The following is an 18978-nucleotide window of genomic DNA, read 5'->3' as shown; positions in this document are numbered from 1 at the left end:
TAGCAGTACCACTAACCCAGAAAGCTGGCAAAAATAATTCCCTATGCATTTTAACAAGATTAACAAGAAAATTAGCCTCAGTTATAGTGTCTGACGAGGGTTTCAAATAAACGAGGAGGAGAGTTACAATAACATACCGCAATCACAGAGATTCCTATCTGGACAAGATTCGTTTTCTCAGAGGACCTTCTGGTATGAAAAAAAAAAAACATAAGTAATTTGCTCAGTAATTTTTTTTTGCGAGAAAAACAGACATTTTCAATTTAGATGGGATTCCAATCACACTGTGTGTCTATGAAACACAAATTATGGCAGGTCAAATGTATTCAAGTTATAAACACTACTGTTTGAAAGTTTGAGGTCAGTTTCGATTTTGTTTCGAGGGAGAGAGAGAAATTAGTCTCTTATTCAGCAAGGACGAGTTTCCACATAAAAATTAAGCTTCACAACAATATTTTCAACACTGATAATAATAATAAATGTATCTCGAGCAGCAAATCATCATATCAGAATCATTTCTGAAGGATCATGTGACGCTGAAGACTGGAGCAATGATGCTGATCACAGGAATAAATGACATTTTACAATATATTCACATAGAAAATAGTAATAATAATTGAAATAATATTTACACAATATTCCTGTTTTTACGGTATTTTTATCAAATGAATGCAATGTTTTTCAACAACATTAAAAAATCGGATTTATTCCCTTTTTTCGTTTGTTCAAAAATAGGTTAAAAACTGCTTTTTTTGATGGTATAGATTCATAATGAATCTCGAGTACACTGATATAGATGTCAGCAGTAAAAGCATCTTTGTGTCTGTAAAAGCAGCGCTGAAGTTAGAAAGATCTTTATCCTTCAGCGAGGAAATTCAGAGACATTCATTATGGAAATGTTTCAAATCACACACACACACACACACACACACCCCAGTGTAAAGCTGCTTTAACTAGGAGGATAATTCAGACCATATGTTCTGGTCCGAGTGAAACTGATGTTAATCAAATCCAGATGTGTTTCCATCAATACAGGGGTTGTGGAGAACTGATTATGAAATGAAACTGGTCTGCAACCCTGTCTTTTCCTGTCTCACGAGACACTCATTCATACATGTGTGTGTCTGTGTGTGTGTACATGTCACGTTGGAGAAAACGACTCGAGTTTCTTGTGCAACCTGAATGTGTGTGGCTTTTATCTGCGGTGTCAGACGGCCAGCTATAAATCAAGTGATTGAGTTGCTAAACATGTAGAGGAACATGATCATTTTCCATATCATACAGCAGACTTTGACACACAGAGATTCAGAAGCGGTTTAAATCCTAAATTAAACAAGCGTCAACTGAAATAGACACCGGCGCTTGTTTGGATTGTTCTCTAAATGATTGTTTAATGTTGACACATAAGGACAAATGAGGTTTGTGCTTAAGACAGCAAGTTCTTCAGAGAGTGTGTGAATGTGTGTTTATTTGCTGGGAAAGTATGTTTGTTTAATGATAATACAGTGCTTATTCTCTCAAAACTTGTTGTTTCTCTGCTTTACTAAAAAGACTTATGATGGTCCAGGCTGGTTTATGCTGGTTTACCTTGTGAAAACCAGTGGGTTAAGCTCACTGACTAAAATCCTAATCACACTACCGTTCAAAAGTTTGGCGCCAGAAGGATTAAAATAATACTAATAATAATAATCAAAAAGGATGCATTAAATTGATCAAAAGTGGATTTTGTATAATGTTACAAAAGCTATTCATCAAAGAAATCCTTAAGGTGAAAAATTTTGTATCATGGTTTTCGAAGCATATGAAGCAGTACAACATTGTTTTCAGCATTGATATTAATAATAATAAATGTGTCTTGTGCAGCAAATCATCATATTATAGTGATTTCTGAAGGATCATGTGACACTGAAGACTGGAGTAATGATGCTGAAAATTCAGCTATGATCACAGGAATAAATTACACTTTACTATATATTCACATAGAAAACAGTTATATTAAATTGTAATAATATTTCACAATATTACTGCGTTTTTGATCAAATAATGACAGTCCTGGTGAGCAGAAGACTTCTTGTGGAAACACTTAGTGTATGCTGGTGAACATAATGAACTGTTCAAACTAAAGCAAAGCAAATGTGCGGCAGAACGAGAAGGATTTTATAATCGATGTTTTGATGTGTATATGCATGTGTAAGTTACATTCCTTTCCTGTAAAGGCTCACAGTCGCTGATAATAAAACGGTTGTGTCTGTGTCCAGCGTGTCCAGCGGGTCATTTTAAGATGGGTTCTGGTCCTGGTCCGTGTTCTGCGTGTCCTGACTCCAGTCACACAGGAGAAACGGGCTCTTCATCGTGTGTGTGTCGGCCTGGTTTCCACCGCGCTCCCACCGACAGTCCAGATACACCCTGCACACGTGAGTAAAGATCTCCTCATTGCTCCTCACGTCTCTTAACACTATAAATCCTATTCTATCAAATCTGATATGCAACGCTAAATGATCAACATGATCAAAACTGCTGAAAAACACTGTCACACACCATCTACCGCCAGCCTTCTGCCTCTGATTGATAGTTTAGACTTTTTTTTTTAGCAAGTAAAAGGCCTTTTAGTACAATTGTACTAATGTCAACCTTCAGGTCGTGGTTCACGTGTCTTTTTGCTGTGAAACTTTACTGATTTCTATAAAGTAACAGAATAACTTTTATATTGTTAGTAATATTTCAAGATGAACACTTACTGGACTGAAGCAACTTAGGTTAACTTGATTATCCATACATATATTTATATATTTTTAGAAAAATCATGCTAAAATGAGAGAAAGCATCATATGATAAATCAGACTTTTGATTAATCATTTTTTAATCATTGCATTGCAAGTTTTGCCCCCACAATGAAAACTACCGAGCTTTGATCATAAAACTAAGCATTTAAATATCATCTTTCTAAGACATATTATTTGGGAGATATAGAGTGACGACTGATATTATTCATTTCTCTTTTCATTCTGTTATGGTCTGCATTACCTGTGTTTCCATCCATTTTTTCTCATGCAAATTTTTGGATATTGCATAAAAAAACGCTGGATGGGAATGCTTATATAAATTTTAAAAAATGTGCATAAAACGTATGTCCTCAATTGAAGTGGATGATTTTTGTATCCAATAAGAAGACATGCACATAAACTATGATGGAAACACATTTACCGAACAAATCCCCTGATGTGCAACAAAAAGACTTTGCCGCAACAGAGGATGTGATTGGATAACTGGGCTAACCAGCGGACCAATCGCATCGCACAACAGCTCAAATGTTGGTTTGATCATTTTGAAATGCTTAAGCCATTGCCATTAGAATGATTTGGTTTAATTACATCACAAAACTGTTTCACTGCATACTCAAACACCAGGCTTACGTCTCCTTTAATGCGTTTCGTCTGTGCGCTCCCTAGACACAGTTACTTCCTTGATTGCCGCTACTTTCATTTTTGTTACATATATCTCGCACCAATTTCCCAGGACGTGGTGATTTTGTTTTCTTGAGCCCATGGAATGAAATCCGTACTGCAACAATATTCCAAAGTAAAATTCGCAACTTTGGATGGCTTTTATGTTGCATTCTGGGTATTGCAGACATTTCTGAACCGTAGCTATGATTCATACGGCCTGTGTTTGTCGTGGTGTGTTCAGGTCCGCCCTCGTCCCCCCGCAGCCCCGTTCCTCAGGTCAATGACACGTCTCTCACGCTGGAGTGGAGTGAGCCGCTGGACAGCGGGGGCCGATCGGACCTCACCTACAGCGTGGAGTGTCGAGTGTGCTCAACCCCCAGGAGCCCGTGTGTGCTGTGCGGGGACGGTGTGAATTATCGGCCCTCTCAGACCGGGATCCAGGGCCGGCGCGTGAGCATTTGGGGACTCCGACCTCACACCACCTACAGCTTCACCGTGATGGCCCTGAACGGGGTCTCGGCTCTGAGTGTGCCTGGGCCCGCGGGCGAGAACATCAACATCACCACCAGCCCCAACGGTGAGACACCGCAGCGCATATTAATGAAGCCTGTTATCAGTCAATGCTTTCATTGGGTGTGCGGGAAAAATCGATTCATATATGAGTCGCGATTCACAATGAATTGATTCACAATGAATCGTGATTCACAATGAATCGCGATTCACAAATCTCAAAAATTTATTTTCTAAAGTGTTACACTTCTTTAACTTTGCAGTACTACTTAAAATTACTTAAAGTTATTGACGTTAATCACAAAAAGCCGCGAATAAGGACTCACAGCCAAAGTACGCGCACAGATGCCGCATCTCACATGCATCCGATCCCGTATTCAGTTCTCTTTTACAGCTACACACACTATTGCAAATGCACATCTTGTGGACTTTGGAGTATTCAATGTAAACAGAGTCTGTTATGTCCTACGCAAACGAAAAAAAATGGGAGAAAATTGGATTTGTAACTATATCCGTGCATTCATTCTTAAAGGGACAGTCGCCTCATAAACTGTTGCCATACGTTTCATTATTGTTCATAAAAAACACTCACTGCTTTTGACTAAAACACTTTTTTATCCTTATCATGAATCAATTTATATTTGATTCATACAGTGAAGACTATACAGTGTTTTATTTTTACATTTGATTATTCAATTTCGGTAGTTTTTCGTACTACATCTTTAATAAACCTATACTACTGTACCTGAAAAACGTAAAGTTTATTTAATTGATATATTTTTCTATTATATTTATCCAACTTTTTTTATTTTGCTTCTTTGCTCCTATTTTTAATATATATTAAAAAAAAACAGCCTGCTTTGCACACTTTCACATTTAATTCAGTAGGATTTTCTTTTCTTCTAGACCTATTAAAATGTCTACCGCAGTCAAATAAGAAAAGTAACACAGAACAGCCGAATACAATCAAAATGCACATATCGAATCGAAATTTGATTTAAAATCAAGAATCCATTTTAAATCGAATCGTGACCTCAAGAATCGAATCGAATTGTGAGGTACCAAAAGATTCTCACCTCTAGTTTTCATTGCTCATGTATATGTGTGTGTTCCTGTACTGTGCAGTTCCTGTACTGGTGTCGGGTTTGAGGAAGAGCACAGCCACAGAATCCAGTCTGACGCTGCTCTGGAACACACCGACACAATCACACTACAGGATCCTGCAGTACCAGCTACGCTACTGTGAGAAGGTAAACTACGCTACACTAAAAATACACCATAAAATGCTATATGACTCTTCATTATTTGTATATTACAAAACACTTCAAAAATAGAACACTATAAAATTCTAATGTTGCGTTGTTCTATTCTAAATCATATACTAAGTTCTATACTGTTCTTTCTAAATGACAGAAGTCCACTTAATTGTATTGAATGTGCACTTATGGTTCACTTCAAATCTTAACAGTATATATTAAAAAAAAATGTACTTGCAGATAATATAAATTAAATAAAAGGCCACTTTAGTGCACTTAGAGTAAACTTTAATGACTGTTTATTAAGTCTGAAGTACACTTAAGTCTTGTTTTGATGTGTCAAATAACATACTAAAGCACATGTAAAGTACTTGATTATAATCTTAACTGTAGTGTGTTGTTTGATATTACATTTAAAAGCATTTTAAAATGTATTTTATCGATTTTATAATTTAATACATGACATACAAGGGTCAATCGAAATTACATTTTAGTTTAACATAAATGCTTGTCAATATATTCATATATACAAGACAATAGAAGTAATTATGAAATTACATATAAATATGCACTCCCTAATTAGGCAAAAAAGCACTCGTTTAATTAAAAACAAATTTAAACTATTTTACGTTTTCATTTATTTGCAATTAACATGCATTTAAGTGTCTGAAAACATTACATTCAGTTCGCACTTGAGTGCATTATAGTTTGCTTTTTAAAAGTATGCTAAAGCTTGCATTGCTTACAATCCAGATACCTCACGTTGTACACCACAGTACACCACGTTTACTTTGGAAAATGTGAATTCTCACGCTGTAATTCAGTATTGTTTTTATACCACCATTTCCTCGGTTATCCTCAGCTTGAAATACAGACAGTCTATTTTTATTTCTCTCTCCATCCTCCACTAACAATTGCTGCATTTTTCTCAGCGCTTGTGTTTTATTGATCGCTCTCTGTGCCACAGCTGTTCACTGTTTACACTACAAACCCGGCCAGACTAATTAACAATTAATATATTCAAACAGCTCAGAACCTGTACGTGAAGAATCAGCTAAATGGGAGATATTGGTGTGTGTTCTTTTGAAAGGAGCGTGGCTTTGAGGAGAACTCCTGTCATTATATGGAGAGCGATGTGAACGAGGTTGTGCTGAGCGACCTGCGCAGAGCCACACAGTACGAGGTTCAGGTCCGCGCTCGCACTTTGGCCGGCTATGGCAGCTTCGGTCAGGCTATCGTCTTTCGAACCCTGCCTGACGGTAAGAAAGGCTCTAACTTAGTATTGTGGTCATTTATAAGTGCCAAACTTTTTGTGCCCTTGAGTTTTTTTTTTGTTGTGAGAGAAGGTTTTTTATTGATTGTTTTTTCTCTCCTTGTGCAGATTGAAGCCTTTTTTTTTCTCTTGAGATCGTATCACACCTTTTGCTGTTTTTAAACCCTCTCTCTCTCACTTTGGCTGTCTGCCTCTCTCTGTTTCCCTAGAAGATGATTCCTCGTCTCCGCTGCTTGTTACTGGGATCCTCATAGCCGTGGGCATGCTGCTCCTCATCATCGTCATCGCTGCTGCTATCTACTGTATACGGTAAAACAAGAGACCAACAAGCAATAGAGAGTGTGAGGTTATTATAATTGGGCCTGCATGCCCGCAGAAAGCTCTAGAGATTTCCACAGAACTCAAACAGCCGTCATTCACACATCCGCTGTCCCTTGCATGCTTGCTTATTAAATAAATGGGCTATTTTTAATAATTCTTCCAATCAGCATGCAATATTACTATACAAATATCAGCACTGTTTACCATATATATAAATGTGCTGTTATGATACTTTCTCGTGTCCTGGCTGTTTAACAAAAGGCAACTGTAATAAGCTCTTTGTAGGTTAATGGTTCTTTGGTTGTTTGTTGGTTCAAACTACAGTTATTTTATGTCATCTGGTTCAATCAATAGTAGGAGTTTAGGACTACTTGTTTTATTGAGTGATGAATAAGGACTGTTTGGGAAACCTGCTTGCACAAACTTTTTGCACTAAAACTATTAAAAATCATTTTCAAACTAAAAAGTTTCAAACTTTTTAAACTAAACTAAAATATAAATATCAGATAAAAAATACTAAATACTGTAAAAATTATAAATATTAAAAATTATTAATTAAATTAGAAATGTTGCCGTGGCTAGGGAACTAACTGACATAAAACAGAGAGAGAGAGAGAGAGAGAGAGAGAGGTGAGGGAGAGGAGAGAGAGAGAGAGAGAGAGAGAGAGAGAGAGAGAGAAGGGGAGAGAGAGAGGGAGAGAGAGATAGAGAAGGGGGAGAGAGAGAGGGAGAGAGAGATAGAGAAGGGGAGAGAGAGAGAGAAGGGGGAGAGAGAGAAGGGGGAGAGAGAGAGGGAGAGAGAGAGAGAGAAGGGGGAGAGGGAGAGGGAGAGAGAGAGAGAGAGAGAGAGAGAGAGAGAGAGAGAGAGAGAGAGAGAGAGAGGGAGAGAGAGTAGAGGGAGAGAGAGAGAGAGAGAGAGAAGGGGGAGAGGAGAGGGAGAGAGAGAGAGAGAGAGAGAGAGAGAGAGAGAGAGAAGGGGAGAGAGAGAGAGAGAGAGAGAGAGAGAGGGAGAGGGAGAGAGAGAGAGAGAGAGAGAGAGAGAGAGAGAGAGAGAGAGAGAGAGAGAAAGAGAGAGAGAGAGAGAGAGAGAGAGAGAGAGAGAGAGAGAGAAGGGGGAGAGAGAGAGGTAGAGGGAGAGAGAGAGAGAGAGAGAGAAGGGGAGAGAGAGAGGGAGAGGGAGAGAGAGAGAGAGAGAGAGAGAGAGAGAGAGGAGAGAGAGAGAGAGAGAGAGAGAGAGAGAGAGAGAGAGAGAGGAGAGAGAGAGAGAGAGGAGAGAGGGGAGAGGAGAGAGAGAGAGGGAGAGGAGAGAGAGAGAGAGAGATATTATTTTGAGAGAGAGAGAGAGAGAGAAGGGAGAGAGAGAGAGAGGGAGGAGAGAGAGAGAGAGAGAGAGAGAGAGAGAGAGAGAGAGAGAGAGAAGGGGGAGAGAGAGAGAGAGAGAGAGAGAGAGAAAGGGGAAGTGGAGACAGGATACAGTTGTCCCACCCCAGTCTCCACAGGCCAAATCAGCAGAACAATAGTCATGACCCTGGGGTAGCACACACACACACACACACACACACTTCTTTAAGCGCAAATGTATTTACACAATGAACATACACTCCAGTGTACATGCAAATGCAGATATTGCTGATAAATGGGTCGTATATAAATGGGCCCAGGTATGAACAGCTAAGATTACATGAATGTGTGTGTTTGGATGTTTAAATATATTGTTCACATTTCTACACATTACATACACAAACTTTCACACCCAGTTAAATGGAGAGTCCCTACAATCAAACACACACACACACACACACACACACACCGGGAGCCTCCGGTCCAGACCTGCCATCAGCACTGGGTGGGACAAACGTGGCTATTTTAATCCTGGGAAATCAGGGAGAAAGATAGATGTGGAAAAATTGGGTTGCCATTTCCAAGCTATGAAGTTCTCAGTCAGGTTTTTTTCCAAGTATTAACTTTTGTTTCGGATGTATCTCCTAACATGCCTTACGAAACAGAACATTGTGGGACAGACGTGAAGTAAGAATAAACTCTTTAAAAAAAACTGAATTCTTTCAATCGTGTGCAGTTGTACTTTTCAAACTAGTTTGTTTTAAGGAGAACTTTTAAGTCCATTCATTCTCCTTTCAGCCTTAAGTTGGAAACCAGTGAGTTTCTCTGAACGCAGTTTTGAGCCGTAAGCGGGCGTTCTCAAGTCCAAAACACAAAGAAGGAATGAGAAGAACATACAGTGAAAAAGAGAAAAGAAAATAACAAGAATAACAAGGAGAACGACCTGAGTAATTTAAGACTGTTTGAGAGTATAATGCACTATGAAACTGTCTGAATAAGAGACCAGAGCTTGAGGTAAGAGACAAAGACACAGGAAGAGGAAGAACGGGGCGGAGAGAGGGATTTAGTGTGCATTCAGTTCATTCTTTGCAAAGAGTAATATGACAACAGAAAAACAAAAAACAAACACATGGAACACAACAAGCACACCGAGCCCAAACCAGGCATGACACAACAAGTTTCCAGGATTTCCCGGAGCTCTCTTAAAACTTCAGATTGCAGCTGACTCACGATTTAACATTTGTATTTCGTTTTTAACATGCGATCCAATCTTATAATTTGGCCAATGGAAGGTACGTCTGGAACAGCCGTAAGTGAGCTTGCGATCCCTTATAAACTGTCATGCTAGGACAGGGGTTCACAGCATTACTTTGCAACTGATGTAAAGATGTAAAATATTTACTTGAAGCACTCCCTGGGATTTTAAGTTAATATTTCAATAATTTAACAACACATTCGCACATTTGCGGTTCTCTGACGACGGTTAAAGGTCACATGACGTGCAAGTAAAATAATGTTTTTATTTGAAAAATAATTGAATAAAAGTTTTATTAGTATTATTTTAACTCTAATTATGAAAATGAAGACAAATATATTACTGTTTTTGTACTGCAAGGTTAAAAAAAAAAACGTGATAATTCCAATACTTTTATTTTACACTCTAAGTACTAAATTCTAAATTCTAAGTATAAAATTCAAACCCTCGATTATTAGATTTGTTTCAATTTCAGCCTTAGATTTATATCACATTTACAGTTTTGTTTAGAATAATTGTGCCCTACAGTATATTAATCTATTTGGTATCACTTTATTTTAGTGTCATTGTTACATATGTGACATGTAGTTACTATAAAAAAAAATATACATAATTACATGCAACTAACCCTAAACCAAAGCCTAACCCTATAGTAAGTACATGTAGTCACTTTATATTACTCAATATGTATAATTACAGTGTAATAATGACACCTTAAAATAAAGTGTTACCATCCATTTTAATGTTACATTCCATTTTATTAATTATTAGCATTCTATCAACCCATGAATCCCCGTTTGGGAAACCGTAAGCCATCGAATGAATACAGTGCATTTATTTTTGCCCTTTTCTAGCAATGTCAGTGAGACCCAAAAGCAGTATATTGGGCTTGGCAGTTCCCAGTTTAACCTGTATGTGTAAAGGCATCAAGCAAATGCCACTTAGTCCTAACCATCTCAGACAGCGACTGCTCATCATTTCCAAGATGGGCACTTAAAAGATTGCATGAGATTCATCAAAGTCATACTCAAAGTGAGCTATTTAACATTACCCAACTTTCCTGAAGGGACAAGCACGTGTTTTGGATGCTAGTGTGCATCTAGCTTGCTAACTAGCTTAACCAGCAAGACTTCTGTGGTCAAGCAGCCAAAAAGAGCTTACTAAGTGTCCAAAAACCTGATCAATCCACTAAACTAGCCCCAAACCAGCAGTTAGCATGCAGCATCAGGCAGTTGGGGACTTGGGTTGTGGAGAAAGACGGACTGAACTGAAAAGCTAAACACTTTAAGTCAAACTTTAACTTACTCAGCTGTAAAAATAGCTTGAAGCGTCATGCTGCCATGGGATTTTCCTCAATCCTTGAAAATGTAATTAGAGTTTTGCTGGGCATTAATGTCTAAAAACCTAAAACGAGTTTTGTTGTTGGTGCATATTACACTGTTCGCCAGTGTTTACCATTGAAAGACCTACATATTTGGGAATGTTATGTAATGTTACTTATTCACATCCACGTCCACTTTCCCTTTTCTGTTCACAGGAAGCAAAATCATTTCAAAGACCCAGAACTGAGTGATAAAAATGGCCAATATCTCATGGGTCAAGGTGAGCACTGCAACATCTAATCTTATTATAATTATGCATTCTGGTTAAGTTGTGGCGTTTTTGATTAATGGAGTAACTGACATATTTTTCTGTCCAAGGAGTGAAAGTTTACATTGATCCATTCACTTACGAGGACCCTAATGAGGCCGTGAGAGAGTTTGCTAAGGAGATTGATGTCTCATTTGTCAAAATCGAAGAGGTTATTGGAGCAGGTAAGTCTTCCTCCCTCACAACATCTATTTCATTAGGACACATCATTTATTTTCAGACAGTGCAGTCATATATTCGGTTTCAGTCACTTGTAAGATATAACGGTAACACTTTACAATAAGGTTCATTAGTTAACATTAATGTATTAACTAACATGAACTAACCATGATCAATCCATTTATTACTGTATTCGTTCATCTTTGTTAACGTTAGTTAATAAAAATACAGCTGTTCATTGTTAGTTCACAGTGCATTAACAAATGTTAACACGATTTTAATAAAGTATTAGTAAATGTTGAAATGAACATTAACAAAGATTAATAAACGCTGTATAAGTGCAGTTCATTATTAGCTCATGTTAACTACCGAACCTTATTGTAAAGTGTTTCCGATATAAAAAAAGGTATATAGATAATTTTTCTGTTCGCACAGAAAGCAAAGTCTTTGATATTTAACATACAGCTAACGTGATTTCACGAAAAACTTTTTTTTTCTTATTACAGTCGCAAATTGGTGGGACTAAAAAATTGTGTGCTTTGTTTTGCCATTTCAGGGGAATTTGGCGAGGTCTGTCGGGGACGGCTGAGGATTCCTGGGAAGAAGGAGAACTATGTTGCCATTAAGACTCTTAAGGGTGGATACACAGACAAGCAAAGGCGGGACTTCCTTTCCGAAGCCTCAATCATGGGCCAGTTCCAGCATCCCAACATTATCCACCTGGAAGGCATAATAACAGCCAGCTGTCCCGTCATGATCCTCACAGAGTTCATGGAGAATGGAGCTCTGGACTCCTTCCTGAGAGTAAGTTTGCGTAGGATCTAGTGGTACGTGTTTGTTGACGTAACATCTCAGTGGCTACGCTTACATGGAACCAAATAATCCATTAGTAATTGGATTGATGACTCAATCGGACGGAAAAGCCTTCATGTAAACACCTTAATCGAACCGATCGAGCTCGATCCGAATTAAATTTTGGTCGGATTGAAAGGGGTGGTTTATTCCTTTTCTAATCCGATAGAGAGAACTTGTAAACATTTGATAGGATTGAAAACCGAAACTGAAAGGACTGCGTGTGTGCAATGACGTAGAAATAGCGTCAAAAAATATATTCCGATATTGAAGCTTGTGACATATAAACGCGCACATTAAACCTGATCACATGATTAGCGTTCATGTAAACACTACGTTCGGATTCATCAATCGGAATAAATTCAGTCCGATTGAAACTAAAGTTGTGCATGTAAACGTAGCCAGTTATTCTCATACACAAGGACTCTCTGACATGATCTTTGTTTCTCTCCAGCTCAATGACGGCCAGTTTACTCCAATACAGTTAGTTGGGATGCTGCGCGGCATCGCATCGGGAATGAAATATCTCTCCGAAATGAGTTACGTACATCGGGATCTTGCCGCACGGAACATTCTTGTCAACAGTAACCTGGTTTGCAAGGTGTCCGACTTCGGTCTATCGAGATTCCTGCAAGAGAACTCTTCTGATCCGACATACACAAGCTCACTGGTAAGAGCAAATGCTTGGGCAACGTTAAAGGGATGGTTCACCCAAAAATGAAAATTCTGTCAGTATTTACTCACCCTCCCCGTAAGACCTTCGTTCATCTTCGGAACACGAATTAAGATATTTTTGATTAAATCTGAGAGCTGGATCACTCCTCCATAGGCTTCTAAGGGATTGACACTTGTTCCCCGAAAAGTTATTAAAGACATTGTTAAAATAGTCCAAGTGACTACAGTGGCTCAATCTTAAGTTTATCAAGCGACGAGAATACTTTTTGTGCAAAAAACAAACAAAAATAACGACTTTATTTCAACTATTCATTTCCTTCTCTGTGGGCCTCGAGTCAGTTAACGTAGTGTGATAGCGTAGAGCTGCGTCACACGTAGGCTCACTATTGTCCGACGCTGGTCATGTTGGTGATGCGTGTGACGTACAACACAGAAGCGATACGCTATTACACTAGTGAACTGACTCGAGGCCCACAGAGAAGGAAATGAATAGCTGAAATAAAGTCGTTATTTTTGTTTGTTTTTTTTGCGCACAAAAAGTATTCTCGACGTTTGATAAACTTTTCGGGGTGGCAAGTTTCAATCGCTTAGGAATGATTCAGCTCTCAGATTTAATCAAAAATATCTTAATTCGTGTTCCGAAGATGAACGAAGGTCTTACGGGGTTGGAACAACATGAGGGAGAGTAAATACTGACAGAATTTTCATTTACGGGTGAACTATCCCTTTAAGCACTTCAAACGGACTCAATATTTTTAGGGGGGGGGGGGGGGGGAATGCAACACGTGCATCATGATCTTAATTTCCATTGTTTATCAGAGCGTAACTGATCTGCTTCTTCTTTCAGGGTGGTAAAATTCCCATCCGTTGGACGGCGCCCGAGGCGATTGCATTCCGGAAATTTACCTCCGCATCAGATGTGTGGAGTTACGGAATTGTCATGTGGGAAGTGATGTCGTTTGGGGAGCGACCATACTGGGACATGAGCAACCAAGATGTAAGTGTTTGTATTTAATATGACTACATTTTGGTTAATATCGTGACAGTTTTACTTTAGATCAAAGCAGATGCAGTGATATAGAAAATGATCCATTAGCAGTGGTTGATAATTATTTTTGTTATGCAAATAGTCAAACTGTTTATGCAAATATTGCTTTAAGTTACACTACTGTTCAAAAGGTTTGTGGTATGTATGATTTATTTAACAGGGCATTAAATTGATCAAAAGTGACAGTAATAATTCACATTTCAATAAATGCTGTTCTTTTTAACTTTTGTTCAACAAAGAACCCTGAAATTTCAGTTTCCACAAAAATAAGAAGCGACTGTTTTCCAAATTGATGATAATCATAAATGTTTCTTGAGCAGCAAATCATCATATTATACTGATTTCTGAAGGATCATGTGACACTGAAGACTGAAGTAATGATGCTGAAAATTCAGCTTTGATCACATTAATAAATTGCATTTTAAAATATATATTTAAATAAATTGTAATAATATTTCACTATTGTACTGTTTTTACTGTATTTGTGATTGAATAAATGCAGCCTGAAAAAAGCAAAGCTTACCAACCCAAAACTTTTAAATGGTAGTGTACATTACAAACAACATTTCCAATATCACCCTAATCTGACCGAAACAAAAAATAATATCTTCAATGTCCTGATATTGACATTATGCATTATACATATATTTTCACTAATGCATTCTTTCGACCCTGCATTTTCAATTCACTTCCTCTCTTTCTTCCTGCCCTTATTAACACAATCTGTCTCACCCAATCAGGTGATCAATGCCATCGAGCAGGACTACCGGCTGCCGCCCCCCCCGGACTGTCCCACGTACCTGCACCAGCTGATGCTGGACTGCTGGCAGAAGGAGCGGACGGCACGGCCACGCTTTTCCAACATCGTCTCAGCACTCGACAAGCTGATCCGCAACCCGGCCTCACTTAAAATCACCGCCCAAGAGGGGGCAGGGTAAGTTTCACATCCATTACTCTTCCATATCACTCACTTCTTACGATATTTCAAAGAGAATTGCAGCCATATACAGCAAACGTTTCTTTTTAAACTTGCAAACAATTTTTATTTTTTACACAAAATTACTATGGAAAGCATGCATCAAATTGCTCACTGATTTCTTGATTTTGGATCAAATGAATTTCAGGACATTTCATATATCGGTTACATTTCAATGGTTTACTTTAGACATTCTACTAATTATAAGTAACTAAGTCTCTTTAGAGTATTAGTAGGTGTTAGTAGAATAAGTTGACATGTAGTTGACATGCACATTCAAAGTCACTTATAATCAGTAGAATGTCTGTTGGGGAAAGCATCAAAATAAAGTGTTATTAAAGCAGAAATTGAGCAGATATTATACATCAGAATCAGAAATAAAACAGATATTAAGTTGACAGACTACTAATACTCTAATGACTGCTGGTTGACGTAGGTGCATTTTGATTGTAGAATGTCTTAAGTGGACTCAAATAAAAGCGTTACCCATATGTCAGTTGTATTTCTATTGGTTTTATGTTGCCATGTCAACCAAAACAATGAACTCTTCCCCGCCATTGACGGAAATTTCCGGCTTTCTGTTTTTTCACTGTTGTACGGTAATCTTCTGAAAGAGTACTGAATATTCTGATCAAAGGACATGCGAAAAGAAGCAGAAACAAATTATTTCATAAGTAATCATATGCATATGTAAAATACGGTTAATCACCAACATTAAACAGAATATAAATCAAAACTGCCTAATGTTACTGAATGAAATGTCGACCCAGGATGAGTTACAGGACTGTGAAGCTTTGATGGACTCGATCTACTCCATCTGTGTTTTTATCATCGTTCTGAATCTGTTCCAGACGTAGTCTTTGATAAAACGTGATTTTTCTCAGCTTTTTGTTCAAAATGTTGCTTTTTTTATTAAACTTACCCACATTCAAGTGTTGATTTTAAAAAAAAGAATGCATGAGCTAGAATAAAACTGTTTTGTTTGTTTGTTTGTTTGAAAGCAGAGGTCTGTGTTTTTATAATACAAAAATATAATGCACGTTCAGATATTTATACGACAAAATATTGAGAAAATTTTGTGAAAATGATCAAAAATACTGACAATTGTTTCCAAAACCGCTGGCGAGGAAAGAGTTAATGTTGGGCGGTAACATGATTATTGAAAAATATTTCAAACATTACTTGGAGAAGTAATGCGATTACAGTAATGCATTTACCCCAACAATGCTTGTCAATCAAGAACATAGCCGTTTCTGTTTTAGCTTTAGTCAGATCTCATTCCGTCCATCATTTCATTAGCTCACAGTATGGGCTCTTGTATGTTAGTCTTGCCCCTCCCCTCTCGGCATGTTGGCCTGTCAGCCTGTCAATCAAGACTCAACTCAAGACATTCTGTTCTCCCCTCCCCCCCCTCGCCTCAAGGGAAAGCTGTTAGTCTTCCTCTCTTTGGCAGCCTTTCTAGATTTGTGTTGCTGCAGGCTGTCTCAAGACATCATCTTAATATGGGCAATTACATGCATTTTAACAATTCCCTCTCTTCGTCCTCAGACCCTCTCACCCTCTGTTGGACCAGCGTTCCCCTCTGACGCCCTCCTCCTGTGGGACGGTGGGCGACTGGCTCAGGGCCATTAAGATGGAGCGTTACGAGGAGAGTTTTCTACAGGCCGGTTACACGTCCATGCAGCTGCTCGCACACATCAACACAGAGTGAGTGAAGATTATATCACCTTCATTCAACAACACACTGAAATACGCATATATTAGAGAACAAATTCCGAACTGCATTACAAGGAAGATTAAAAACTTCTCCTTTGGTGAAGAGTAAATAAAATTTATAGAAATAAATAATAAATGTTACTAAATAGAAAAAGAAACTACATTAAAAAATACTTTTATTATATTATATTTATTATTTATTATATATATATTATATTATTATATTTCAAGTCGGTGCTATGTTGAATGTTGAAATAAGTTTCTTTATGCTCACCAAGGCTGCATTTGATTAAAAATACAGTAAAAGCAGTAATAATGTAAAATGTAATTACTATTTTCTAGCATTATTTCCAGTCTTCAGTGTCACATGATCCTTCAGAAATGATTCTAATATGCTGATTTGATGCTCAAGAAACATTTCTTATTATTATCAATGTTGAAAACATTTTTTTTTTCAGGATTTTTTGATGAATAAAACAGCATTTATTTAAAAAAAAAATTTTTGGAACAATGCATCACTTTTGATGAATGTAATGGATCCTTGCTGAATAAAAGTTCAAATTAATTTCTTTCACAAAAAAAAATTGATTCCAAATTTTTAAACTGTAGTGTAAATCTATATGTATTTATTATTTTTTACGTATGCAAACAAGATAATATAATATTTTCTGTGCTGTTATTTTAAAAGCTAATGTCTAATTGTGTTTTTTGTTTCTCTCTCTCTTTCCGTGTCTCAGGGATCTGCTGCGTTTGGGAATAACTCTGGCTGGTCATCAGAAGAAGATTCTGTCCAGCATCGAGGCTCTTGGGATTCAAAACAAAACGCCAGGGAATGTGCTCTACTGAGTGAACCGTACACACATGCAAACGCTTGTCGAGTTTGCAGGAGAACCTTCATGTAACCTGTCCACTCACAATCAGGAACATTTCTACTTCCTTTTTACCGGGTCACTTAAGGATCAAGATTGATTACTTGCTTCTCAGACTACCTAAAGGGGACCAGTCCAGGAACCTGTGGGAACTGTCACTGTAATACCACTAATATTACAAAGCTCCATTTGTGATATCAAAGGGGTCTCATACGGGATGTTACCTCACCCTTTTCAGCATTTTGGGGAGCCACTTGATGTAATCCAAAAGAAAAGACTTGCTCTGATTCATAATGCAAAGACAGTGACATATTTCCATTTCTGCAGAGTATTTTTCTAAAGGAGACTTTAATACTGAAGAGACTGAAGGAGGATAACGCAGCATAAGACGGGACATGACCTTTATAACGCAAGAATGTGGATTCAAGTGATTATTAATGACGACTTTTGATCCTTCATTTTAAGGATGTGTTGTGTGCGAACGGTCACATACACAGATACACACTACGTGGCTAAAGTGCTAGGAAAATGGTATTTTTTTAAATGATGCACCCTGTGTGTGTATGTGAGCAGCAATAAGAAAAATTAGCACAAAAGTCTTAGCACTTTTTTTCAGAGGAGAAAGACATGAGGCAGAGGTTCCATTGGTGAACAAAATATGCGAAACATACGTGCTTATACAAACACACACACACACACACACATGTGTAGAGATCTGCAACACTTGACTGGCACTAAAAAGAGACCAAATAAAAGACTGTCTGTTGTTTTATGAGTGGCTGAAAGACTCGAAACAACCTTTGAACGCGTGCCATGCTGTTTGTTTATTGCAGGAATGTTGCGCTGGTTTGGCTCACCAACTCGAAGCTGGTGTTCATCATCAACTAACCACAAGATTCAAAAGCCACCCTTTCAAACCACGCGGGGGTTTATGGGTAGGAGGATTTGGTCTTCACATTGGAGATCCACAAGAACAAACCAGGGACTTTTATTCTGTTGCCTCTTTTTCTTTTTGTATAAATATATCTTGATTTATGTAAAAAGATTCATTTTCTTTGTCAGTGTAATCTGTGTTTCTGTTACAATAAAATGTATACATTTAGTCTAGTTTTAAAATGTTCTTTCTTGCTTGCTTCTATTTTAATAACGCAAGGAAACGAATTTCACGAATTGATTGTAAAGAGTTTATTTAGACCCTGTTTACAGCTGCTATTAAGATGCGTTTTGGTTGATCAGATCACAAGTGGACGACACTAAATACAGGTGTAAAACGCTTTGAGCTTGTCCACTTTCGAACACTTCCAGAGGCAGTGGAAAACACATTCGACCGGATTGCTTTCGTAGTGTAAACGCTCATGTGATCGAATGTGTTCAAACAGACACAGAAGACCGTCTACTCTCCGTCTACTGAACTAACGTGTAAACATTATGGGAAGAGCTCTAGCCAGACGGGATTTAAACTTTGTCGGCTGGAGACTCAAGTTCGGTTTGAAAAGGGAAAAACGTACCAATCACAATGTTCTCTCAGCGTTCCTGATTTCTAACACACACTCACAGTGTTCGGCGTGATCTTGCGTCTGTCAGAGCAGAAACTAAGGCTGATGCTCTCCATATGTTCTTCTGTTTTCTCT

General features: G+C 38.0%; 1 protein-coding gene across 2 annotated transcripts in view; it reads left to right on the top strand.

Moving 5' to 3' along the window:
- ephb4a (eph receptor B4a) overlaps window positions 1-18449 on the top strand; it is a 45784-nt gene extending 27335 nt beyond the window's left edge. Inside the window, exons 5-17 of one of the 2 annotated variants that reach the window (XM_077206705.1) lie at window positions 2259-2414; window positions 3688-4023; window positions 5082-5206; window positions 6303-6471; window positions 6695-6794; window positions 10940-11004; window positions 11103-11216; window positions 11768-12015; window positions 12518-12733; window positions 13586-13735; window positions 14527-14720; window positions 16311-16469; window positions 17216-18449. In XM_077206705.1, the coding sequence (XP_077062820.1) occupies window positions 2259-2414; window positions 3688-4023; window positions 5082-5206; window positions 6303-6471; window positions 6695-6794; window positions 10940-11004; window positions 11103-11216; window positions 11768-12015; window positions 12518-12733; window positions 13586-13735; window positions 14527-14720; window positions 16311-16469; window positions 17216-17324 (2141 nt within the window). In that variant the 3' untranslated portion in view covers window positions 17325-18449. The remainder of the gene's footprint in view (window positions 1-2258; window positions 2415-3687; window positions 4024-5081; window positions 5207-6302; window positions 6472-6694; window positions 6795-10939; window positions 11005-11102; window positions 11217-11767; window positions 12016-12517; window positions 12734-13585; window positions 13736-14526; window positions 14721-16310; window positions 16470-17215) is intronic. The other variant, XM_077206706.1, reaches the window with a different exon arrangement.
- The last annotated feature ends 529 nt before the right edge of the window (window positions 18450-18978 follow it).

This window comes from Siphateles boraxobius, unplaced genomic scaffold (assembly GCF_051911475.1).
Source record: "Siphateles boraxobius isolate OS27281-9 unplaced genomic scaffold, OSU_SipBor_1 56, whole genome shotgun sequence".
NCBI classification, from domain to species: domain Eukaryota; kingdom Metazoa; phylum Chordata; class Actinopteri; order Cypriniformes; family Leuciscidae; genus Siphateles; species Siphateles boraxobius.
This window is presented reverse-complemented; position numbering and strand designations above follow the sequence as displayed.